Below are 27,272 nucleotides of genomic sequence, written 5' to 3' on the forward strand. Positions count from 1 at the left end.
AGGTTTTTTTCGGTTTTGTGGTGAGTGAGTTAAAAGCTAAGGTGGAAAGTTGTGGCCACTGCAGAGCTGCTAGACGTGTAATTTTGTCTTTAAGAACCACCGTAGAGCAGATTACTGATATGAAAAAAAACACTGAAGGATGACAAAAGACATTTCCAGTTTTTCTGGTAACGACTCCCAACATTTGTGTGCAGGATCAATGCAGTGTTTGATGCAAGGGAGGAATTAGTCTCTTTGCAAACCATACATGACACTACCAAAGGTTGTTTGAGCAAGTTGTTTTTGTATAAAACCATCTGCATCATCATCATCATCATTATCATCTTCACCATTATCATCAATACCATTTGACATCAGATGTCTCACTAAAACAAAGCATTTCCAGCCAGCACATCGGAGGGGTTAGTGTGACATGTTTAATAATTTAGTGTGACCTAAAGGATGAGGAAGAACATCATACAAATTGATATGAGCCTTGATAGAAACCCCCCCTTTGTAATCTCCCAACAACTATTGGATGGGTTGCCTTGGAATTTGATATGTATTTATTTACGCATGTCCACAGGGTCGATTGTAATAACTTTGGTGATCCTTCAAATTTCCATTTAGTGCCATCATCAGCTCAAATTTTTTAATCAACTTTTCCATCAGTCTCAGCTGCATTCTGTGTTTAGTGCTAATTGGCAAATGTGAATGCATCAAGCTGAGATGATGAACATGGTAAAGCTTCCACCTGCGTAGCATCAATATGTTTTTATTGTCCTTGTGAGCATGTTACCATGCTGATGTTAGCATTTAGCTCATAGCACACCTGTGCCGGAGTACAGCCTCCCAGAGCCGCAAGCAAGGCTGCAGGCTCCTACTTGTGTTTTATTGATCCCTTATATGCTATCATTCCCGGGTGAACGTGACAAAACACACATAAGAGAACTTCAATTACACTGTTTATTTATCACCACTTGACCTGTGTGTGTGTGTGTGTGTGTGTGTGTGTGTGTGTGTGTGTGTGTGTGTGTTGTGTGGGTGCGTGCCTGCGTGTCATATTGTGCCTCGCCGTGTGTTGTCTGTGTATACCTTTCCTGTATGATTGTAAAACTTTGATATCTAGCTCGATTGTGATAGTCCCCCTTCCTGTACATGAACACATATTCTGCTAGTAAAAATACACAACAGGCCAAAACAACTCAAACGGGTGTCGTGGCTACACACAACGAGGCCTCGCGTCTGTAAACTGTGAAAAGTAACAAGTAACAGCAACTTAATCCATGGTTTAATGTGAAGGGGTTTGCTTTGTCGGCTTCAGCACTCCTTCTCTGTTTGAATCGATACACGTCTTGATTTTGTAGTACTTCGTATTGTTAGATTGAATGACAATATGAGGTGTAGAAACTAACCAATGGTTACACAGTTTTCAGAAAAAAGTATATTGTATATGTATATATATATATATAGAGTTATATATATAGATTTATATTCATTTATAAGCTTTTTAAAATAGCACAGTAAACACTTTGCACACATGATAAAAACCACTGAATGTATCTGATTGTTTATGTATAGGCCAATGGAATCAAGGGAGCCACATCCTGGTAAAGGGTCATTTCACTTTCTCGGCAGTCAGCTCAGGAAGGAACTGTTAGTCACTAGTGTAGAAATGAGAACATTCATTTGTGATATTTTATTGACAGACTCAACATGAGGATTATGTTTAAACTCCTTTTCTTTTTCTGCGCATCGTCTGTGTTTGTTTAACTCGCCTTCCTGAAGTGGCTAAACACGAAAGAGGACTGAACCCGGCTCCGGAGCGCCTGTTCCTGTCTGTAGCTGTACGTTGGAATACTTTAGAGTCTGCACACTTTAACCACACAGAAAGAACAACAGAAACAAAAAAAGAGAAGTTATATAAAGACAGTCAAGTCAAAAAACCAGAGATACAGAATTTATAGTACTGCACATCATCTCTACTTGTCCCCCTTTCCTTCATTTTTTTTTTCTCCTGTGATTTCATACCTGTACAACACCTGCTCTCTACCTAATTGTCTTTCTCTCACTCTGGCTGTCAGTCTCCTTTTTTCCTCCCCAAACAGTCTCTGTACAGTTGGCTTCGTGGTGACCATAGAAATAGCTAAAGGGTTCCGTGTGACGTTGGTTGTAGTTTGTACAGAAACATTAGTTTTTTTTCTCCATGTAAACAGGCACACACAGATCTCTAGAGGCTAACTCCTCAGTCCAAACAAAAGACAAACCACCTCTGTGAGTGAATCCGTCTCTCCTATTTTCACTTGTCGTTTTTGTATTCCTCTGTTCAGATCAGTTCCTTTCTTCTTTCTGCTGATGATTTTCATAATCGTCACATGTCAAGTGTTTTGGCCCCGGTCTCAGTCCCGCTGAGAGGAATAAGGCCTTGGATTGTTCCTCGGGTATCTAGTTCAATTTCTGCTCCCCTCCCTCGGCAACCACTGCCAAGGCTTCGTTACAGCTCGCCAGCCGAGATAATGAAGTTTAACGAAGGTTGCTCTTGTCCAGGTTGCTGTTTGTTTAGTTTTGTTTCGCAGTCTATAGCGTCGGCGTTGGTGGTCTGGTACAGAAATTCACGCTGTCTCCGACAGGTCCACATGGAACGAGCTAGCAAATCCTTTTGCGGGCTGCAAAAAGACAGAGAACACACTTGTTAAGACAAATGACACCCTTCCCCTTGGGACTTTTTAGTGACACAATCGGCTCGAAATACCATCTCTGGAAGGATACATGCCACAGAGGACTCTCTGTGAAGTTATTTATATACCCTAAAGGCTGGTCGTCGCAGTGTAACGCTACAACTAATTTGGGAATTGGGTAAAAACATGTCCATCAGCGAAGATAAATGTTCAGAATTTGGTGGCTACATAATGCATGCACAGAAAATACACAGAGCACTAATTGCTTCATTAATTATCTATAAATGGATCATTAAACATTCATAAACCCTTTATCAAGGCAACGCTGGTGATCAGAGCATTGCCGTAGCCACTAGTAGCATTTGGTGCTATTTTTAAAAGGAGAACATGATGCCGATTGGTTAATAGAGCCTCAGCCTCTGGGACCATTCCCATATTCTTTACAGACTGATGAACAACAAAACGTTGCCATGGCATTTGTGGGGTCGATTAATTGCAACAGACCAGAAAAATGTGAGAAATCGTAAATCAAAAAAGAAAAAAAGAAAAGTAAAATGAAATAAATTTGTGGCGAGTTTTGGTCTGAGCGAATAAGGAGTGCATTTATCCTAACCCTGCGAGGCAGATGAGATGAGCAGACACGCAGGCAGCTATATTTGGAGCAAAGCAGGCTCTAGCACCTAAAGGCTAAATACCAATTATTTTTCACACAGACCTGATGTGCAAGAGGAATATTGCTTGGCTCTGTTTGCCAAGTCGCACACAAGAAAAGAGGAGGGAAAAAAATGAAAAGAAAAGCAGGTTATGGTATTCATCGTTTACCTGAGAGACAACCCACAGTCAGCATGCAGTATCATGGAGGATGGTAGTTAAGATGGTGGTGACTTGCCTGGAAATGACTTCTCTACTGAATGTGTATATCGAATCCATTCTCTACTCTTAGAGCTAATAGAATATTCATGTAATGTGCGAGAGCTTGGAAAGCAATTGAAAGCCATCCTTTTCAGAAGAATCTCTTTAGAAATCCCAGCAAGAAATTCAGTTTTTCTCCAGCGTATATAAATATGTTTCAATTGCCAAATTAAACTGACTTCACCTAGTGGTAGTTTTTCTCCTTTCTCGCAAAAGAACAACAACAAACAAACTTGTGTACGAGACTTTTCCAGCTGAGGATTTGTGACCTCACGTTTGAAAAGCCCACCTCACCCACCCCTCTTTATGTCAGGTATTGATCGGCTGGCGAGCAAGTATAGATACTCGAGACTGGCTTTTGAGAACAAATGGACTTCATTCCTCGTGGAGAAGAAGAAGCGTGGGTTGTGCTTTTCACCTTTCGAGCTGTTCAGTAGGAAAGTCATTGTGCTTGAGCAAAACTCCTTTTGTTGAGCAGATGGAAAAAAAGATGTGTTTTTCAATATGAAATGATGTAGCTTTTATTTTCTCCCTTCACACTCAAATCCTGTTGTTTAAGCTATTAACTCTCTATAATTGTATGCGTGTGAGGATGGTCGGAATAAAAACATGGGGTGTGCTTGTGTGTTATGACCTTTTCCTATATGAGCATCAGATAAAAAGGGATTTTGAGGGGTCAAATTTAGAGAAAAGGATAATAAAATAAAGAAAAAGGGGCCACAGCAGTTTCACATGAGTCCAATCCAAATTGTGTTTATTTTATAATAAGTCATATGATTACAGACAGTGTTAAGAGTTAGGATGGGGTTAGATTAAGAATTTCAAAGGGTGTTTTGGAGCAGGGGAGTTAGCAGTGGTAGATTCCATTACATTCAAAAGAAGAAATTATAATTTACAAAAATAAGCAATAAAACAATTCAACAAAACATTAAGCTGTATATTATAAAAAAATATAAGAAATAAGAGTTGATAAACAACATAAAAAGTCCAGATCAGAATCAAGAGGCAGAATAATTGTTCCCTCCTTCAGTATCTGTACTGGACCAGACCAAAGTCATAGGGTCCCAGGGAGCTTTCATACTGATACTCACAGAGAAAGGTGGGTTTGTACGGTAGGGTCCCCCTATCATACTCTTTCCTCTCTAGCGTGCTGGAGCTGTACTGCTGCTGTTGCTGATGGAGGTGATGGTGAAGGCTGTGGTGTGACTGTGATCTTTGACCGTCCTTGCCAAAGGTGGAGAATGACCTATCGTTGGACGAGGCGGTAGGCGAGGTCATGGTGAGCTGGTCGGAGAGGTTGACGGAGGAGGGTACCTCAGTGTCGGGCAGCGTGGCGTCCATGCCGGGCACGTGCAGGTTGCTGCGGTAGTCCGGCCCCTGGCGCCCGTCTGACGGCATGAACGATGGCATCCAGCAGCGGTCGGAGTGGCCCAGGGCCTTGCACTCCTCCGTGCAGTTGGAGAACAGGTCGGTGCCTGCAGAAGGAGATACAGATGGAGGCATGGAGAGGGTGAGCGGGGTGAGGTAGGTGGAGATTACCGACATATAAAGGATGATAATGGAGGGGAAGGAGAGGGAGCAGCGGAGGAGAAGCGGCGCGGATATTTGGAGTGGAAAGACGAGATGGGGGAGGGAGATGAGAGAAAGAGACCAGAAGAGGGAACACAAGTTAGCAATCATTTGCCAATGTCGCGAGCAGAAAAAGTGCAGCAAAAGCTATTCATCACAGAGACAAGGCCAACATTGATGAAGCGAATTGTTTGTTTTCCTCCTCACCTCATTCATTCCGAATGAAATGTGCAATCAAAGTGATGTGGTGTGGCGAAAACATTCCCCCCCCCCCCCCCCCCCACACTCCCTGCATCAACATCCTCAGACTCACAATTGATTCCAAAACACCAAGAGACAAAATGTGAATCCATATTCTAAAACCCTGCACAAGAAAATGACAATCATCTTACGAAATGGTACCACAAAGACAAACAACATATTCACTGGCTGCTTAATCACACTAATGTCAGTCATCCCTACACAAACCAGCAAAGTGTGTAATTGACACAGAGCCACTGCCAAAAACAACAAAAAAAAGATGAAATTAACATCTGAAATGATAAAATAGAATAAGGCACTCACACACACACACACGTCCAGCATGAAAGAGGTACCAGTTATGTTAATTACACTCTCTTAGAGAGAATAAAGAGAGCAGGACGGGGGGGGGGGGGGGGGGCGAGACGAGTATGAGAGATTATAAAGAGGCTAGAGAAAGGAACAAGAGACATGAACAGAGTCATCATCATAATAAGACCCTGCAGCCATTCTCGACATTTGCGCAGATTGGATTCGCAGTTTTCCTGCTTTTTTCCAGCGAAGCCGGGTCAATGCGGGAAAGCGTTGGAATGACGCGTTCAAAGCGGGGAAAAACCGCTGACAAGTTGAGGAGGAAAGAGATGCAATGGGAAAGGGAGGTACAAAATGAGGCAGAGAAAGAAGAAGTGGACATCCTGGTATCTGCAATCCCCCCGAGGCTGAGAGGGCTTCAGATCAGAGGGTCTACTTACACAAATCTATTCTACTGATCCACTCCACTGATAATGCCACTGTTCCTCTATGACTAAAAGCACAAAGCTCTGTAATATATATTACACAAAAAAGCTAAGCCTATAGTATTCATACACAGTTACTTTTAGAGGTGCGTTCGAAATACTGTTTCTACTAATCAGAACAGCTCAATAGAACCACGCCAGTGAATTAATATGGTAACCTGCTATTATCTGCAACAGTATAACTTGCTGAAGGACTGTGTTCACTCTGTGGCAGCCTCACTTTGACCTGGAGCTTTGAGGAAAAGCTTTTCTTTCCCCTCCCTACATTCACCCCTCCTGCACATTAAGACTAAATCTCAAAATATCAGCCTGTCATGGATTATGGATTATGTTTGCCTACAGAGAGAGAGGCAGAGCAACAGAAAAAGATGTGTCTCTGGTCATATATGCAATGGTGCACACTGGTTACCTTTTTGTCTTGTTTGCTCTGTCGGACTGAAAGCTTGGACTCGACATGTTCCCACAATATGACGCCACAAAAGTCTGAGACTTTAAAACTAAATGAAAAAAAAACTGTGTACGGGAAGCACAACGTTATTGTGGTGGGATAATATCAAACCAGTCTTATGACAGCTGTGCAAAGGTGTAATTTCCCCCGAGGATTGGGAGCATGTCTACCTTACTTTTTGGAATCCTGTTTATTTTTTTCAGGATGGTTTTCTTCCTAAATTCTTTCCAAACATCATCCTTGTACTTTGTCTGACCACCATAGTCCAGACGGGAGAAGGGAGGGCTCGATAACAATGTTGATATGCTCATATGAGTCGGCCTCAGTCATTACTGTGCACTTAAAGCAATAAGATTAAAGAAGCAGCAGCGAGAGGGGCTCGTGGCTTTTCTTTTTGCCCTCGGGTTTGTCTCTCAGGCTACACACAGTGTTTACCTGCAGACACAATTCAATGCAGAAAAAAGTCATATTCAGCACGTTTCTAATGTGTGTTTGCAGTTACTGATGATAATCCCTTAAAAAAAAAAAATACACACAAAGCTCTTTGTACTGAAGATTTAATGCAGCATTAGCATCTCTCTATCAAGGGCAAAAAAACATAAATTAAGCAGGGTTAAAGCGGAAATTTGCATAGGATTTAATTTTTTTCTACTTAAATTTTTTTTTATTATTCTACCTTTTATTTTGGAAAAATAAAAAAATCCACTTTTATTTATTAACTACCGTAACAAAAGATATTGGAGGAGAAGGAAGGAGAATGATGATCCATAGTTATTCTAGCTGTAAATGTCATGTGAGCACATGTGAAACCATGTATTACAGGTTGTCTTCGGAACTGCCACCGTGGCTGATTTGTTCTCTGGTGTTTGTGAGCAGCGTGTGGATCTAATCGAGTTCCTAATACGGTGCCTCGCGGCGTGTGAAAAGAGACGACGGCACCGTGCAGTGACCGGAGAGCCAGGAGGAGGCACAGAGCTCACACACAAGAGACGGCGAGGGCCAAACAACGGGGGGGGGCACAGATTTCACAGACGGCGAGACTGCGTGCAGGAGAGGCAGCGAGACTGCGGGAACCATCAGGGAGGGGAAGGGAAACCCAGGCGATCACAGATGGAATGAGCAAAGGCCAGAAAAGACAGGGGGAGACCAGGGCCTCGCAGCAGGAGACGGGAGAGGGGTTAAACAGAGGTGGATAGAGAGGGGGGGGAGCTCCTTGATTTTTAATCACCAGAAATGAAAAATAGCAAATTGAAATCTACTTTTTAATCTATTTCAACCCCTTTCATAAAAAAATGTTTGCAACAAATATCCAACCCTTCACTTTCTATACCCTTTTTTCTAACTGTTCCCTAAATGCAAGTTAAACGCAAAAATAAAAAAATATGCCTAAATTTTGATTAACCAACGTCAACAGCGCAAACTTGTTTTTTTCCCTGAGGGTTTTGAGGAGTTCTCTGCATTCTGCTTCATCACCTCTTATTTACAAAAAAAAACAAAACAAAAGAAAATGCCGCCGAACAGGCACCAACAAATTAAAACTCTGTATAACGGCTAAAAGATCCTTTTTTTTTTTTTTGTGGGGGGGGTTTTATTATTGTGTTTGATTCAGCAAGTTTGGAACATGTCAGATGCCTCTTTGGTCTGTTTACCTCTGTGTTTCCCGTGTGCCCCACAGAATCAGCAGCAGTCAGTGCTTCTGCTGCCAAAGGCTTCATTTGTTTTCATCACCACCCGGCACGTGTGGGTTGTGTGTCAGCGGCAGCTCTGCACTGCGTCCAATCAGGTGGAGAACAGGCAGAGCTGTGTAAATCCTAATTAAGGAATTTTAGTGGTGTTTACTTGCATTTGGCCTCCGATTCACCCCTGGGACTAATGTATATGCATGCTATCTTTAAAGGTTGGGGGGGCATATAAATGCTATTTCTGTTAATCCCCACCTTTTTGTTAGCCTTTAGCCTTTTAATGGAGTTTTCGCAATTTAATTTCGACCTCAGGGCCCCGCAATCACCTCTGTGATAAAGTGGTTGGTCACCTCGATGCATTTGTATCTAAACATGAAAACAAATGAGCTGAACGACAGAAGCACTAGGTGTAAAAACCAAAGTCGCGTGCAACTTTGCAGAAAGCACACAGACATTAATGTCAGAGGATTAAGAGAAAGCTTCACTTTTTGCTCCATATCTCTCATATCTGACTATATTCTCAAGCAGGCACCAGGGCGTATTGTGCTCTGGAGATGATGTGTAAATATAGTCTGCAGCAGTCACTGTTTACCGTGCATCGGGCGCGGAGAAACTCTTGTCACTTGCTTCCAAACTACTCAGTGATTTTTGCCTGGCGGCTCGCTCTTAAAAAAAATGCAGGGACATCAACACATACGTTTCCAGGCACTCACGAAAGCACACACACTTAAAAATACTCAACGCGGAGACATATGTAGACGTACGGAAGTGAACAGACAGACAGGCCACGCGCTCATGACACCCGGTGGCTGTTGATCCTCGCAAAGCACCTTTTCTTCCTCGGGCATGAAGCAAAACAACAACCAGAACGGTGACTGGCAATGACAGGCCCCGCCAGCAGCCCTATCTCTCATCGTGACCTCATCAGGCAGGAAGAACACACGCACACACACACGCACGCCTGCACATGCACATGCACATGCACGCAAATATACTAACACACGCACACACACACACACACACAAGGAGATGTAAACGATGCTACATAACGCGAACACAATCTACTTGCTAATAAGCAATCAGCACTTCTGTTTCTTTTCTTTTTTTTTCTTTCATTACGTCTCTGCGTGTTGCCGAAATCCCACGTTGGCATGATTTGACTAATTGCGCCCGCCGACTGACATACATCCAGCAACCGGGAGCGGGGAAACGAAGGAAAACAAATCCTGAGAAAACACGAGCCCCGTGTTTGAATTCACTTTGCGGGTGTATATCTGCTGCACTCGGGTTTTGCAGTCGCTCCCTCCCAGCACTCATTCATCTGTCTGTCTCCCTCTCTGTCTAGATTAGTCCCTCTGAGTCTCTTCCCCTCTTTCTCTGTCTCGTTATTTTCTCCCACATTTAATCCTCTCTGGCCGTTTCTTCCTCTGTAGTTATCTTGTTTAAAAAAAAAAAAAAAAACACTCCACCTCCCTCAGGTAGAGGGTGTCTTCTATCCATACCTCTGTTTTTCATCTTGTCCTCCACTGTTCCGGAGAGACTACAGACACAGAACGTCAATATTTGGACAGCAGCTCAGGACGGCAGGGGAGTAGCATGGCTTCCTTACATGAGTTGGCCAGTGAGGCTGTGATGAGTAAACCAGAGACCTCCCAGGGCCAAAACAGAGCAAGATGGCTCCCACCATGTCCAGTAATGACAGACAGAGAAATTGTCCCGAGTCTCTGAGAGGCAGCTACCATTTTCGATGTTTGTTCCAGAGCAAATGGGCTGGGGAAAGAGAGCCAAGATGGCCGCTTGCCCTAAGAGTGTCCGTTTGATTAATACGGCCCCTTATATATTGTTAGAGGAAAGCTTCTGGATGACCACTGATTATTGATCTCTGGTTTGTACGCTTTTCATCACTGGGTCTTCTCTTTGAAGGCAGCACCCTACGATGTAGAGCTCTGACAATACCTCACATAGACATTAGAGTCTATACACAGAGGCCTGACTGCACCATTTAAGGGTAATTTACTAGCACTCAGGTATTATTTCATCTGATTTAACCATTTTTGATCAGAGTTTATAACAGCAGAATAGGAGGTTATAATAGGTAAATTACATTGCTATTGGAAATCCAGCCCGGCAAGCAGAAGAGAATCAAACAGATTCTATGAACTAATATGTCAGATTATCTAAACTATATTAGCAATTTACAACCAGCCACCTTTGTTATCCACTTCAAATAAGTTTGGTTAACATTAGGGTTAACCTAAAACCTGCAAGTAGCCAAGCATACATACTTTTAGCCCCACCTTTATTCCTGTATCTTAATGCAGCCAGACCGATAGAAATAAGACCCCAGTAACCTGAAGGGCACTCAGAGAACACATTCCTCCACCAAGCCCCAAAGGTCCCCTGATGAAAGCACATTTAAATTCACTAAATCCAGATCTTTATTTGGATCTGCACAGAATTTCACACACTCATAGTTATCATTCCCTGAAATATGTCTGGATTTTTGTTTTTCAAGATCCATTCAATATTCTCTGGCAAATCAACTGAAATGTTGAAAAATGTAATGTTAAAGAAATTGAAACGTTTTTAGTTTTTTTCCTAGATCTGCCCAGTGTTGCAGATCCACACCAAACAACAAGGTCACACCCCGTCCCTTCAAAAACTTTCATGGGAATCACATGAGTAGTTTTTGAGAAGTTCTGCTATAACAAACAAACAAAGGCCGACCAAACCCTCACCGCCTTGGTGGAGGAAATAAACTGGTGTTACTCGCATGACGTAAATGTGCACTAAAGTGATGTCGGTAAGGTTCTTGATCATATCAGCTGGTCATAGATCACTTTGAACATCACCATCACGTATGTTAATGTCATATTTTATGTGTTTTCTGTCAGAAGTGTTGCGCTGCAACCTGGCTGGAGCAGATGTTCGCCGATATTAAATCTCTGAGCTGAATGATATGTGCGTTTCTCGTGGCCAAAGCATCTTTACGACTCCCAGGACTTTTGCTGCGATTTCCATTCGTCTTCCTGCCTTATGTTCCACTTCAGTAATAAATATCCACGGCACCTGTCAGAGGCCAGCAACATGCGTCTTTTCACTTTTTGATCCGCTCTTTTCAGCTGATGTGAGACATTTTCATAAATACTGGCACTGAAAATGAGGATGAGTCACCGTCCCTCCGGAAACACTCAAGCTGCCATCCAGTTCATTCATAAACCACATACCAAGAACACATCCATCACAACACTCTGACTGTACTCTTCATTCTGTCTGTCTTCATGCTGTAAAGAGGTCATGTGAAATAGTGTTTTTTGTCCTTTTTCTTGCTGAGTTTGACATAAGAAAACACATGTCGCCGGCTGATGCAGTTAGTTCATCAAACTGATCGATCTACCCTTTTCTCTGCCACGACTTTTACTGACTTTTATTGACATTGAACAAAGCGCTCAGCGTGTAAGTGGTGACATCTCCACCTTTTGCAGGCAAAATGCAGATAGATTTTTTTAATGAGGCGACGTTGCTTAATCCTCTTTGCTGTAATAGATTTTTTTTTTGCTTTTTCAAGTCACATTGAGATTTTTGTATGCTCTCCTCTGCTCGAGAGTGAGCTGGTGCTTTATGTGCATTTTAACCAAGTCACGCCTGGGAAACTTGCTTTGCTATTTTCTGACATATTAATGTTGAGTGAGTGACTGAGAGACAACTGTTGAAATTGATAGTTTGATGCAATTTCATTCTGATTTAAGTCTTTTGATCAGAATTGAAAGATTTTGGATAAGTGGCCTATTTTTGGTGCTATTTGTTGTTATGTCGCGATATAAGCAAACTGATTGTCTTTTGAGGGCGTTGTTTGAGGTCTGTTGAGGCCCAGACATAAATATATGTTGTATTATTTTGACCTAAATCTATATTTGTGCACCAATCGTTCATTCTATGCCCCCCCCCCCACTCCTGTCTTGTCATTATCTGGGGCCTGAGAGGAGGATGTGTCAAAACGCTGCGAGCTAAATTCCTCTGACAGCTCACTGACATGGGAAACTGCAACATGGTGCCCACAACTAATTCATAATCAGCCTTCTAATACACCATTGCCACAGTGATTTAATTGTCCCATTTGTCACGGCTGTTGTTCTCACCAAAACAAACGTCATGATAATGATCGTTTCCAGTCTCCCACCCGTCACGCAGCCTTCCGCAGCTGATCGAATGTTTCTGAGATGCCAATTTTTTTTCCCTTTTTTCACTGATGAATATTTTATCCTCTCTTATCTGTCACCTTTATTGTTTTGCTTGCTCACTCTTCCCGTCGTGTTCTATTAGGATGATGAGGGAAATAATGAGGTAAACAGTGTCTAATGCGAATCAAACAACCTAAAAAGAGGAGCGGGTGCGGGGAGGTAAAAGGTGTAGCAGTCAATCAATAGTGCTTTGGCTCCTGACGCAGCTGCGCCTCACTCCAGACACGCCGCTTTCAGAGAAGCCATTTGCCCACTTTCTGAAGGTATCCGGTGATATCCCAGCCTCACAGGCAGTGTCCCTTTGATTTAAAACCACGTTGGGAGACTTATTTTCTAAAGTGTCAGAGGAGCGGCCGTGCGGGAAGCTACGCCAGGTGTAGTTGATGATATGCCAACTGGAAATGGTTTCCTCTTGATTTGAAATATTCCGTGGTGCACCAAAAGGGAGAGTGCGCCGCGCGGTCCCGTGAGGGAACCTTGCCTCTAACCCTCCTTTGATAATTGCTATGCAAAAGGTTCTAGAAATGAATTACTGATCAGCCGAGTGTTGCGGAGAGCCAACGTGTGGGGGAGACAGAATGAAGGATGAGACCCTGCCACAAACCCTGGAAGTGTTTGCATGCATGTGCGCACACGGATTTGCTTATGCACACAAACGCTGCAGAAGGGCATAAAAATACACATGGTCTATACATAGTCTTCGCTCAGGCTTATGCAGATTGGCTCTCTGCTTAAAGAACGCGAACCCAGCACTAAACTTACACAGACACGGCACACAACCCATGCGAGATGAGCAACCATATTCTCATCCCCCATATATTTACACAATAAAAAAGGTGCACATATGCATACAGAGACATAAAATGAGCAATGTGTATTCTGATATAGATGCAATATACACCTGGCAGCGTGCCAAGCACTAGCGACCACTCTCCTCTCATAAACTGAATCTCATTTAAGCTTATCAGAGCAGTGTCTCGAAGGAAAACTCCTTTGCTATTCTGTCATCATCACCGAGACTTGTTTTCTCCCACACAACACACACACACACACACACACACACAAGCAGATTATATACAGGTATCATGTATACACCTACATATTAAATCAGACAAAGGTATACCTTTACAGCCACACACTCTCAAACAGGCCCGTCTGGTTTTGTTTACAGAAGTCGGTGAAACTAAAGCGTCCCTCTTCCAAAAATACCAGCCGTGCGAAGTAACCTCCCATGGAGTGGTAAGCTGTTCCCTTCTAAATTCAACGTGAGGAACAAATGTGGCTGTCTTAGCATGAAATACGGAGCGCCGCACCAACTGTGCACGCTCCCAGGCCACTGCCAAATGATCCCGCTCGGAGCTAAATAAAGCTAAAGGAAACATGTTACAGGCTCATAAATGCGATCCTGTAACTGTGCTAGTAAACCGACAAGTCAATATCCCGCTTCAGAATAAATTCCCAAATGCATTCACAGGCCAGTCCTGGAATAGAGTGTCATGTATGATTCCTTATTGAAGCCCGGGGGTTACCTGCCGGCTGAATGGGCTAAATGCGTACCACTTATCCACAGCCAGGCTACTCTGCATGACTTCACTGTACTCTTCCACTTATAGATAAATTCACATTGTGATGCAAGATATCTGACTCTGAATGTGAAATTAAATACCCATGCTAATCTTTATATTACAAAAAACATTTATTCTTGACTGAGAAAGAATGGAGTCTTTGGATTTCTTCCAATTCTGCATTCCAGTCTCACACAGTTTGACCTTCGCAGCCTCTTTCATCAACGAGGCCAGGGAGTGCCACGACCACTGCTTCATGTTGGCTCTCTATTTTGGCTTGGTTCATTGATAATGGAGCCTGATGAGGACCATTCACTATCCTACAACAGCTACCTTATCTGCTCTCTATTTGTATTCCCGGCACTGATATGATATTTGGCAGGTTCCGGTCTGGCCAGGGGTCTAACGCAAGCCGCGCGGAACAATCCCTCAGAAGGAAAGGGCAATTCAATAAGAAATGCGATTTTGTATCGCTCCGCTTTTTGTCTGACTCCACTTTGATCAATAAACAGGTACAAGCCTAATAGAATTTTAGAGAGAACAGGGGGATGCTTATGATAAGACCTTGTCTAGAAAAAATCGACCACACTGTAAAGTGCAGAAGACAAACGGGAGTCAGTAAATAAACCTGAAGTGAGAGTGTGGATAGGGGGATGGAGAAATGTTCTTTAACTTTAACAATTTATCTTTGCTTTTACGAACTCCAAAGATCTAAAAAAATTAAAAAGCTGCTGATGTGTTTGATTGTACTGTCCAACAAGGACAGTACAACACTGACTCTGTGGCTGAAATGCATCTGATTATATCAAATTAACCTAAATACCTTTTCTTTTCACTTGAGTGAACCTATTGATTTGTGCCACTAAAGCACTGTGGGCGTCACACACTGGCTGGCTGTGAGTCGCTGTCTTTTCAGTGTCGCTCTGCGAAAACAGCAGCAGGGTTAGAAAGAGCAAAGGGGAGGAAGCAAGAGGCACGGAGAGAGAAGGAGAAAGAGAATTCCCCAAATATTCCAATCTTTCATCCGGGTGTGAAATACAATCAACACCTCTGGGGCTGTTCATGCCAGCCATCCAGCCAGTGGCCCCGGAGCCCAGGCCTTCGCACACTCTCAAATTAAGGAAATTAAAAGCCAGTGGTCCGCACCGACAAGTCAGCATCATCCCATTCAAAATCGCACACACACACTATCGGAACTCGGGCAGGAGGGAGTTAGAGAACTGAAATAACAGCGTAATATTGTGATAGAGGGGTCGGGGACTCACCGGCTGAATGACCCCGGTTGGTGGCATCGTGGTCGCTGTCACCCTGTTCGCTGTCACCGTGGCCGCTGTCTTTGGAGCTGACTATGTCTGCTTCTTGGAATGCCGAGCTGGAGGAAGAGGCGGATGGTACAGCAGACAGCCGTGCCGGAGGAGGAGAGGAGGAGAAGAAGAGGAGAGAGCCACGCAAAACAATGGAGAGGGCAGAGAGAGAGAGAGAGAGAGAGAGAGGTCGATGTAGAATATTAGGACGAGGGAAGATGAAGGGAGAGGAGGAGACGGATTTAATGAGGGGCAGAGAGACAGAGAAAGAGAGGGAGAATCAGAAATCAACACCACATTAATACAGTCACGGTAGCCGTCAGGAGTCTAAATTGGATGTTACACATGGCATGTAATGAAATCCAGCATAAGGGCTTTAATAGGTGCTGCTCTGTCAGTTATGGGACTGATGCCAAATTGAAGATGAACGTTATGGATACACTGGGAACCATGTAGCCTCTCAAAGCCACAATTAACGATGCGGAGTATACGGGATTCATACTGATGTAATATTCAATTTTACAGATATGTGAGCAGGTTATGGATCCATGAGGCCTATTGGATGTTAGAGGGCCTCAGATGGCAGATGGTATGTGGCTCCCTAGGCTTTGAGCTCTAGTAAAAAACAAGGTGTGTGTGTGTGTGTGTGTGTGTGTGTGTGTGTGTGTGTGCGTGTGCGTTCTACAATACCTGTTGACACGTCTGGGTCTGTCCACCAGATAGCTGAGTTCCGCTCGTTGGTGTTTTGTCTAGAAACCCCGCAGAAACACACATATGGTCACTTTTTATGCCAAATTGCCACATGGACATTTTACATACATGTAGAATGAGAAACGTATTACACGCATACACAGGTTGTCAGCGTGTAATTGTATTAGGGGAAGCTGTGGCAGCGCATGGCGTGGGTGGGGGGGGGGGAAACGACGGTGCCGCGCATCCACTTGGTGAGCGAGTGAGTGGGTGAGAGGAGACGAGAGCCTGGGAGAGTGCGTTAGGGAGGCGATTGAATGCGTAAATGATTGAGCCGCCCGACGCTGAAACTGAACAACCTTTGTTCACGGTGCTGCCGTGCTGGGTCGTGCGCGGAATACTTAACGCGCAGCAAAGGCAGGGCTGTGACTTGGTGTCTGGCTCCTCTCCAGCCGCGCACCGCAATCAACAGGAAAAAAGGGGAGAAAAGAAAAGAGCCCCCAACTCCACAGCTTCCCCCGAGCAGAGCGCACAGGCTGAACACAAAACAGGGCCCTCAAATTACACGTCTCCCCCCCCACTCCCCCCCACTCCTGATGATGTTTGCCACCCAAAACTCTATGACCTGCGTGGGATATATCGAATGCAATACAAAGGACCAGCAGGTAAAGGCGTCTAATGGAATCAAACTGTGTTGCGCGTAACGAAGTGCGCTCCTGGCGACATTTTATCCACCGTTTACAAATGTATTTCAGGTGTCCACTTCATTCCAAATATATACAAATTAACACTCACTGTCACGGCAGGTGTCACACCTTGTCACAAAGCTAACGGAAATATTTCAAACTTTGAATACATTAAGAGATAAATCAATATCCCTCTGCGCGCTCTTGTGTCTGGTTTGTGGTTAAAATATGGGTCAGATTAAATAGCATCAAACACTGAATTTTTTAAAGCCTCTTCCAACCTGGTGCTTTAACTGGAAAATTATAAGCACTTTACGCCCAGAGTCAGGATCCCTGTCACACTCGGCTGCGCATGATATAAAGGCTGATCTGACAGCGCTCCATCGTGAATACACCTAAAAGGCCACACGAGGTTTAACCATTGCCACGTCCAGCCACTATTCCCCGTGACAGTGAGGCCACAGAGCAGAAGAGCGGAGTCAATAGCAGCTTCCTTTTCCATCTTCTCTGACACTTTTGTTGCGCGTGACCTGGGTGGGTAAGGCGCTTTGACGTGAAGAGGGCACAGCTGTGGATTTCTGGAGGATCTTTCAAATTAGGTTAAACCTTCAAATCAGGGGTTTGTTCACTTTTACCACCTCTGATGTGAAAACAAGTGGCACAAGCTGTTTGAGGCGGTTTCCGGCCTCTCTTACCTCATTAGACAGGATGCTGCCGTTGGATATGATGTCCGGCTGTTGGTCACTGTAACCGGTGACTATGGCACCGCAGGGGTTGGTGTGATCCGTGTCGGTGCTGCGGGAGGGGCTGCACGGTTTGAGGAACATCAGATCCGTTTTGGCGGACTCCGGTGTCAGACACACCTGGTAACAGTAGGAGTTCTGGTTCTGGTGGTGGTGGGAGCCGAAGCCCCCTCCCACGCCGCCCACACCAGACTCCTCCACGGGCACCTGCCCCACGGGCCCGACCCCTGATGTCACGTTGGTGCTCTGAACTAACATGATGTCGGACTTACTCAGCTTCTTCTGTTTCCGGCTCCGGGCCTGCCTGCTGCAGCAGGAGCTGCAGCACAGGCAGCATTCGCCGGCCATCAGGCACGTGTACAGGTTGAGTGTCTTGTCCTTTTGACAGCGCACGGCCAGCACGATCATGGCCAGGAGGAAGATGAAGGAAACGGAGCCCAGGGCGATGATGAGGATGAGGGTGAGGTCAAGGGAGGTCTCCTTTGCCTTGGAGGCCGAGCCGCGGTCCCCGCTGCGGCCTTCGACCACACTGTCCACTAATATTACACTCACACTGGCGGAGGAGGAGAGAGGGGGCTGCCCGTGGTCCCTCACCTCGATCAGGAGGTCGTAGTAGCCCAGTGGGTCCCGCTTGGGTGAGATCCTGCGGGCTGTCCTTAGCTCCCCTGTCCTCCAGTCCATGCGGAACATTTCCATCTCGTTGCCCCGCAGGATGCTGTAGGACAGCCGTGCGTTCTCCCCATCATCCGCATCCATGGCCACGATGCGCGTCACCAGGTAGCCGGGCTCCGCAGAGCGCGGCAGGTGCTCCTTGGCTGTGCCGTTTTTACCGATGGGGGCTATTACAGTTGGAGCGTTGTCATTTTGGTCAACTATGATCACATTTACAGTGGCATTAGAGAAGAGCTCAGCGGGACCTGAGTCCTTAGCCTGCACCATGAAGCTAAACTCCTTCAGCTGCTCATAATCAAAAGAGCGCAGCGCGTAAAGGTAGCCGGTGTCCTGGTTTATGGACACATACGTGTCCACAGACATGCCCTGTATGTCACACTCCAATATGGAGTAAGTAATAAGAGCGTTTTGTCCTATATCAGGGTCCAAAGCGCTCACTGCGTGAATGAAAGCACCGGGCACATTATTCTCAGTTACATACACATCATAAACCGCCTGCGTAAAACGGGGCGCGTTGTCGTTCTCATCGGAGACGTGCACTTTAATGGACTTGCTGGTGGCGAGTGAAGGCTGGCCCTTGTCTTTCGCCACCACGGTGATGGTGTACGAATCCGTGCTCTCTCGGTCCAGTGGTCCGTCCGTCACGATGGTGTAGTAGTTTTTAAAAGACGATTTCAGCTTGAAAGGAACATCTCCCAGGATCTCGCAGCTCATTTGTCCATTCTCACCAGAGTCTCGGTCCGACACGCTGAAGAGTGCGATCACGGTGCCCGGCGCGTCCTGCTCGCTCACGGACTCGGTCACTGTGCTGAAACCGATCTCCGGTGTGTTGTCGTTCATGTCCATGAGTTTAACCAGCACTTTGCAGTGCGCGGGGACCGCGTTAGCGCCCAGATCTTTCGCCTGGACATAAATCTGGTGCGTGTTGCTCTCTTCATAGTCCACCTCCCCCGCCACCTCTATCCTACCTGTTCTGGCATCAATATTAAACAAGTCTTTTGTCCGCGGCGCGTTATGATTGCTGAAAGAATAAACTATTTCCCCGTTTTGTCCCTCGTCAACATCTGTGGCGTTGAGTTGAATGACGAGCGTGCCCACGGGAGAGTTCTCCCGCAGGTTCACAGTGAACACGGACTGGTCAAACGTGGGCGCGTTGTCATTAGAGTCCAGAACTTTAACGACCAGGAGAGCCGTCCCGGTCCGCTGCGGGATGCCCCCGTCCACGGCCGTCAGCACGTAGCGGTGCACCGCCTGCTGCTCCCTGTCCAGCGACTTCTCCAGCACCAGCTCTGCAAACTTGTTCCCGTCGCTCTGCGTCTGCACGTCAAGGTAAAAATAGTTATTATTCGTTATGGCGTATGTGCTGAGCGCGTTCGTGCCCACGTCCGGGTCGAAGGCATTCTCCACCGGGAAACGGGTCCCGGGGATGGCGCTCTCCGATATCTCCACGGAGATGTCCGTCTCCGGGAAGCTGGGCGGGTTGTCGTTGATATCCATCACATCGATCTCCACGCGAAACAGCTCCAGCGGGTTCTCCAGAAACACCTCCAGGTGCAATAGGCACGGGATGGTCTGCTTACAGATTTCTTCACGGTCGATTTTCTCCTTCACCACGAGCGCACCGTTCTCTAAGTTCACCTCCAGATAAGGTGTCCGTGAACTGGGCACCGTCTGAAAGCGGCGAGCGGAAAGTTTGGTGATGTCCAGCCCCAAATCTTCTGCAATATTCCCAACCACCGAGCCAGGCTCCTGCTCCTCTGGCACGGTGTAACGCAGCTGGGAGACCGCTCCATCCAGGATGGAGAGCAGGAATATTAACCGAATCATCTCCTCCCCCTCTCTCAAAGTGCACTTCAAGACGGAAAAAAAAAAGAGTGTTATTCCTTTTTCTTACAAGAAACGAGCATTTCCTATTTCCTCTGTCCGTAAAAAGGCAGTGAAATTAACAGCAACAAGGCTGTCCGATTCCAAAATTCCTCTCCTCAGCCTCGGGTCAGTGGAACATTGTGTCGTTTCAGCTGTGAGGAGCACAGCCATTTGATCCCAGCTTCTCTGTTTTAATCAATTCTGCGACGGTCTGTGAGTTTTTGGCGTCAGCGCAAACATCGCAGGCTGGAGCCAGGACGCATAGCCAGCTCTCCCCGTGCACAGAGCACACTGCCCCTTCTTCGCAGAAAGTCACAAAACAAAACAAAAAAACAGGAAACTCCACACGAGCAATTCAAAAACAAAAAGGAGGAGAGTAAAAACTCCTGTTCGCGCTGCGCCCAGATCTACAACAATTGCAACTTCTGAATAAAGACTCGGCGAATAACAGGACTTTCCCTCTATCCCTCTCTCTCTCTCTGTGTGTGAGGATGTAATCACTGCGCCTAAGCGCTCAAAGCGGATGATGTTCTCAGCTCGGCTTCTGTGAGGAGAGTGTGAGCAGCAGGGTTGGTTTTGCGCGCAGCTCCTTTCCCCACCAGCCAATGGTAGGCTCAAACACCGGGTGTGATGGCACCTGATTGGGGCTCCGCGACGCCAGCCAGCGCGCACATCGGGCCCCTCATAACAAAACCAGTGGCGCTGCGCTCCTCTCTTCTCCCCCTGTTCCTCCTCCAGGCAGGCCCTGCCTCGGTTGTAGCAGGGAAATTAAAATGTTTTACACATCCAGTGCATTAAGGAAGTCGAATAATACCAGGTGACACATGGCATCGGCGGCGCTGTGCGTGCGTAAAAGGGCCGCTGCCATCGGAATGTTGGTGTTTCCTAAATATTACATAAACAAGAGCAAAGTGCTTGTATTTGTATGATAGTAAACGTTTCAGTTGTGTGTTTTAGGTGTTCCTCTTTTGATAAATGGCATTCCGCTAAATAAAGGACCATGGGATTTGTAAGGCTGCCCTTGATGAAAGTACTTCAACAGTCCGGCATCAAAAGCTCTGCTCTTATACCAGCGGATGAGTCAGAAGTGAGGATGCCCACAGCCAAAGACCACCATGTAAAGAGCCTGCGCAAGTAAAGACAGTAGTGACGCAATACCTCACAGAGCCATGGCCATCCTCTCTCTCCCTTGCTCTCTCTCTCACACACACACACACACACACACACACACACACACACACACACACACACCCTCTCTCCCTCGCTCTCTTTCACACACACACACACACACACCCTCTCCCTCTCTCTCTGATGAACACACATCTCCGCACAACAGAAGACAAAAGACAATAATGGCACATTTTAAATGAAGTATTATCTGCAGCGCTGTCTGAAAGTGAGCATCAGAGTGATCCGCGAGGTTCCGCCAGAGCAGGATCACACTTGAGTTACTTTAATTCAGTGTAATGAAGCGTCGTATACTTTAGTCCTGCCGTGTTGCTAATAGCCTGGAGCCTATTAGTTCCCCTATCTTCCCAGTCTTATCATTAACCCCCTCTCATGCTGGCCCTTATAACTCCAACGCACTTGCGTCATGCGTCTACTTTAATTCATAAGGCATAAATTAAAAATGCAAATGGCGGGGTGGCCATGGGGGAAACACAAATAGTTGGGGGTCTGACTGCTCGCGCACCACTCGGAGGGGTGATGACAAAAAGATGAGAAAGAGCGTAATTGACACTAATTAGCATAAGTCTCTAATTCCGAGTGTAATAGACGGAGCGCAGCGAGCGGCGGCCGTAATGCAGAGCGACGTGCCCATTGTGCGCTGGATTAGAGCGAGCGATGCTCGATTCCGCATCTCGCCATACGAGTCAGGAGAAACAAAGAGGAGCCGTTAGATGGATTTCCACCCATGTCTGAGCCGGAGCGTGTGTGACTGAATCGAGCTGACACCGGAGTCGGATCTCCGAGCCGCGCGCTCCGCTCAGCACCGCCCCTCTCCCTCTCTCTCCCGGCCCCTCCGTCTCTGTCAGGGTGTTACAGAGACCAACGTCGCCCCCTCGCGTCTGCCCACTCTCTCCTTTAATGCTCCTGGAGGTGAAGAACCCGTGGACACTGGTTTGCCCTCAGCAGCGCATTTCTCAGGCCAGCTGGATGTTTCCATTTCGACACGTAGGCCTAATAAGGTCTTAAACACTTAACTCGTGCAAAGTAAAAGTACTTTATGGACATAAGAGTACATGGACACATGCAACTACGTTTTTATATATGGTATAACTGGAGCATTATTACTGATTTATTAATATATAGGTTCATTGTATTGTTGTAGTTATCAGGATGAAAGACAACTTTTTAATATAATGTTTATTCCATAAAATTATATCATATTTTTACAGTGATCACAACAGAATGTAAACACACACACACACACACATATATATATATATATGTATGTTTGTATATACACACACAATGTAATGTAATTAGATACTTTCAACACAGGTTAATTAGTATCTGCCTGTTTGCGTATTTCCTACTGACGACCCAACAGAAATATCATGTTCCCATGGTGAATATTGATCTGTAGAGCAGACCACAAACCAACCAACCACCAACACTCATATGGGATGTAGTCATCAGCTGCAGTAAGTTCACGAGGTTTAACAGTTTTGCTTTTTGTTCGCACTGTCTTTCACACACACACACACACACACACACACACACACACACACACACACACACACAAACACACACTGATGACAGCGAGCACCATGCAAGGTCCTGCTCTGTCCACTGGGAGCAATTTGGGGCTCAGTGTCTTGACCAAGGACACCCTGACATGTGGACGGGGGGGAGCTGGGGATTGAACCGCCTACCCCGCAATTAACGATTGACCCACTCCACCTGCTGAGCCTCGGGCCCCGAGGAAATCTGTGCTGGGTCCCCAGGGTGAGCCACAGGGATAATCTACAATTTGCAGAGGCACACACTGAAGCACATGAAGTTAGCGCGCCACGATATTTTACATATGCCAAAGAACGTGATGAACAACACCTACACAACTTGACTGGCTTTTCTACAGTTCACAGTGAGGGAAGACAGAATGTTCCAGGCCAGCTTTAAACCAAGGAAATCACACTTATATTGTAATAGAAAGTCAATAATATACAGAGTTTCAACTGTGAGTTCTTTAGATGGTGAAGACAATTTTAAGATTTTTAATAACCATTGCGTACTATTATGTTTTTTAAACATTTATTACTTGAAAAAGTTGTATAACATATTGTATGTTCATTATGTCTTGGAAATCTTAATGTACAATATAACCTTGAACTATGTAAGTCAGATAAATAACCTAGTCTAGTGAAAAAATCACAATATGTGGTGAAGTAGAAATACAAAGAATAAAAACACAAGTCTAAATTTCAGTAGTGCCACAGGCCCGATCTACATGTAGTATTTGACAAGGCAACATTACCCCATTCACTGTAATATCCCACAAATGCAATCGTCTAAATGCTGGCTCAAATAATTTTCCACAAGTGTCCTCCAAATCTCTTAATATCCTTTCAATTCAAGTCTCAACAACAAAACAAGTGCTTGTTATTCCTAATGCATCACAAATACGACAGCTGAGCACTTTAACTTCAGCTGTGAGCCACTTAGCCTGTAGTTGTAGGCTTGTTTTAGGAAATTAACACATTTTTACAGTGTACGTGTGTGATCATAGGCTCTGGCCGGCCCACAGGTGTGTTCATGGTTATGGGACTGCAGCTCAGCCTCCACTTGGATAGAGTCATGCTGGGAATTAGGTCATGTCACCAAACTCGCTGTGCAAACAGGCTTTTCCACAGCAGACATGTTGGCTTGTCGAGCTCAGGTGTTACTAAGAACCTCAACAACGGCTCAATGACAGTGTGGAAGCGAGCCCGCTCCCTGAAAACCAAAGGTACAAAACAGATCATCCGGCCTTTATTTTATTATTTACACAACTTCCTTTTCTTTGGTGACATGTCAAAACATCTCCCGTGAAAGAAAGGCCTGTCAGAATGATAAAGGTGCATGTCATTGATAGCGGTCTGTGCACCATCATGAGGGGGCAGCCAGTCAACCCAAAACATCTGTGTGGGAGCATCATAAGTGCTCAGCCCTCTCAAAGTATGGGTTATACAGATGTGCACTGAGACAGACTTTAATATGAGCAAGTAACCGAGGGTAGTCCTATTATATTCATTCATTTCTACCTGAACCACAACTTTGACATTTTGGGAAATACCCTTATTTGCCTGCCGAGAGCTGGAAGAGAAGGTCGATACCACTGTCACGCCATCCTCGTTGTCTCCTGGCTGTACCTTTGTGTTTAATGGAGAGATGAGAGAGTGGCACCAATCTTATCAGGCACTTCTTGCCAAGAAATGAAATGGGTGAGCCTCCCAAAATGTCAAACTATTCTCCAAAGAGCCTTTGCATTAGTTCAATACTACATCCCAGGATAAAGTTTACACGGCATAAAATTGCGGAAATATAAGAAAAATATATTTCCACGCATAAAGTCTTTGGTTAACTACGTTTAGCTGCACTTCATTCCTGGTTGTTTCCTCATGAGTACAACATCAGTGGTCAGTATCCTTTCACTCGAGGCACATTTATATTTCAGCTGCTTCAAAAATGACAAATGGGACATAATTTTTGACAAATGATATCATAACCAGCCTTGATGTGTGGGGCTAACGGACTAAGCCTGGTCTGTAGGTAAAAGCTCAGAAGGCCATTAAAATTTCATAATATGAACAAAAAGGCAATTAAGATATCATTAAGGAGGTGAGCACCCAAAGGATATACCTCAAGCCTATTAAAGAGCCCTTCTATAGCCCAGTACCCTGCCGCTGATTAAAAACTGCACTAGAACTGAGTTGTTGCCCAATGACAATCTGGTAAATGGGAAGGATCTTTTCAATATGTCAACAAGAGTCTGTGTTGTTTGGATTTAAGTGCACAATCACTGTTTGGGAAAATTACTCTGGGCCTGGTTTAAATGTACTCCTGGTCATCAGTGGAGAAAGAAAAGAGCCTTTTATAATTTCTGTGATGTAAACTCATTGGCTCTCTAAAGCCCCAGGGCAGTAAACGCCGTAGAAACTATAAAAAGAGAGCAGAACAGGTCAATAAACAAACAATGTAAATGAGAGTCCGTCCATCTTGCTGTTGCAATGATCAAGGTTGAGAAGAAAACTGATCGATACACAGCAAACACAATTTGCTGTTAATAACTGTCCCACTCCCACTTGATAGATTCTATTCCGGCGTTTCATAGGCCTGTAAAGAGAAACTCTGCGAACGGCGCAAATACAGTTGTGTGTTAAAGACATGGTATACTCGCTCTTTAACCTCAAATGAGTGTGATCGACCTCATTTGTAACATTTGGTCCCCTGTAATTGTGTTAGCCTAGAAAGTGCAGTGTGCTGTGAGCTGGACGAGGCCATGTACAAAATGGATGGCTGTGCCCTCAGACCGAAGTGACTGTGTGTGTGATCAGTGTCTGTCCCAGACAGCTGCAGGGTGACTCCCTGCCCCGGTGGCCATTACTCAGTCTGATGGATGGAGGGATAGCAGAGCGAGTGGTGGGTAAGAAAAGCAAGGGTTGTGAGGAAGGAAGGGGGAAGAGATGGGGCTTAAAGGAAAGAGTGGACAGTAGATTAGGGAAGGATGAGCGAGAGAGCATGAGGGAAGAGCGGGACCGATGGAGGAACAGGGACCTCGGGAGGTTGAGGTGTTAAGACGAGATGAGGGAAGGTGAGGAAAAAAAAGGGAGGGTGGAGGGCGATCTGGGATCTGGGTGTGACAGCACTGAGTGGTACCGATAAGAAATGGAAGAGGAGGAAGAGGGAGAAGAGGAGTAGATGAAGCTGGTGCTACTTTAGGTAATTGGTTTATTTTCACAGAGAGAATCCATCACCATTTCAGTAAGTACATCAGGAGGAGTCACAGAGATGATTTTCAAGCATCTTGGCATGATACTAGAAAACATTAAAAGGGACCATAAAAAATACTGGTTTCATTTAAATCAATGAAGAACTCAAACTTTATATCCTATGTATATAAACATAAATCAACATCAACAGCGGGGCAAGTCAATACTGATGACACGTGTCAAATGTGCGAGCAGCATAAATGGGAGGACCTTTGGTTTAAAACAACATATCAATCAATCAATCAGACTTGTATAGCACTCTTCTACCTGCTGAATTTAAGTGCAATGTTTTCTTTTTTAGAGATTCATGGTTCTAAAAGGACAGTGATGCTACAGACATATGAGGATCTTATAGAATTTGATGCATTGCCTTACGCCTCCTCTGACATCACCCTCAGCAAACATTTATGTGGCTAAGTGCCAGCCCTGCATATATTTGTAATTTACTCTAAGATAAGAGAATCCTTTATTAGTCCCGCGATGGGGAAATGTGCAGTGTTACAGCAGCAATAGTCAACAAGGCATCAGCAAGTAATAAATAACATGCAAGTTAAGTTACAACTTAAGTCTAAGGAATATAAAAAAATTGAATTTACTAGTATATACAGTGTAAAGACAGGATAAATATATGCAGTGTGAGAATATGTACAGTGACTGAGCCACAGACAGATGAATAAAGCACAATGAATATGGCACAGTTGAGACTTAAAGTGTTATAGTGCAGCCCATAATAGGGGTGCATGTAGTTTTTACTGGGAGCAGAGCTGGTTGTACAGTCTCACTGCTGCAGGAAGGAGCGACACTTCAGACACTTAGGGTGAATCAGTCTGTCGCTGTGAATATTAATTCAAGTCTTGAGCTTCCCATTTCAGTTATGGGGTTCCTTCAAGGGTCAACCCTAGGTGAATTGACATTTCCATTTATAGGCCGCCCTCGGATCAGATCATCACTGAGCATAATGCGCATTATTATTGTTTTGCTGCACACATGTTCCAATACTTTTCCGAACTTAACTTACCAACCTCTCTGCATTTAGACCGTTTGGCACATAAATTTCTTTAAGACGTATAGGTGAAAATCTGATAACCCTATCACAACATTTTAAGCCAGTTGCCAGAAATCTAAGGGTGTAATTGGATTCTGGCATTTGTTTTGATGACCAAATTAAGAAGGTTGTTCTGTCCGGCTTTTGCCAACTTGAATTAATTTGAAAGATTACATCCTC

At 45.0% G+C, this 27,272-nt stretch overlaps 1 protein-coding gene across 3 annotated transcripts; it reads right to left on the minus strand.

The window, feature by feature from the left end:
• Window positions 1-1,958: 1,958 nt before the first annotated feature.
• Window positions 1,959-20,642, minus strand: pcdh10a (protocadherin 10a). Of its 3 annotated transcripts, none has more exons than XM_034588171.1 (5): window positions 17,487-20,642; window positions 16,106-16,164; window positions 15,377-15,483; window positions 4,884-5,044; window positions 1,959-2,645 (listed from the first exon to the last, which is right to left on the minus strand). In XM_034588171.1, exons 1-5 carry the CDS (start codon window positions 20,031-20,033, stop codon window positions 2,592-2,594), a joined length of 2,928 nt encoding a protein of 975 aa, XP_034444062.1. In that variant the 5' UTR covers window positions 20,034-20,642; the 3' UTR covers window positions 1,959-2,591. The 3 variants fall into 3 exon arrangements, with proteins under 3 accessions (XP_034444062.1, XP_034444055.1, XP_034444047.1); XM_034588164.1 differs by having other exon boundaries at window positions 4,661-5,044; window positions 17,487-20,641; XM_034588156.1 differs by lacking the exon at window positions 1,959-2,645 and having other exon boundaries at window positions 2,656-5,044.
• Window positions 20,643-27,272: the final 6,630 nt, after the last annotated feature.

This window comes from Hippoglossus hippoglossus, chromosome 1, assembly GCF_009819705.1.
Source record: "Hippoglossus hippoglossus isolate fHipHip1 chromosome 1, fHipHip1.pri, whole genome shotgun sequence".
NCBI classification, from domain to species: Eukaryota; Metazoa; Chordata; class Actinopteri; order Pleuronectiformes; family Pleuronectidae; genus Hippoglossus; species Hippoglossus hippoglossus.

Bases quoted from the DNA above. Each gene is read 5' to 3' on its own strand.
- pcdh10a (XM_034588156.1), bottom strand. From the start codon at position 20,033: ATGATTCGGTTAATATTCCTGCTCTCCATCCTGGATGGAGCGGTCTCC. The intron at 15,484-16,105 runs GTATTGTAGAAC...CTCTTCCTCCAG, and splicing joins AGACCCAGACGTGTCAACAG to CTCGGCATTCCAAGAAGCAG. The intron at 5,045-15,376 runs GTGAGTCCCCGA...CTCCTTCTGCAG, and splicing joins CAACCGGGGTCATTCAGCCG to GCACCGACCTGTTCTCCAAC.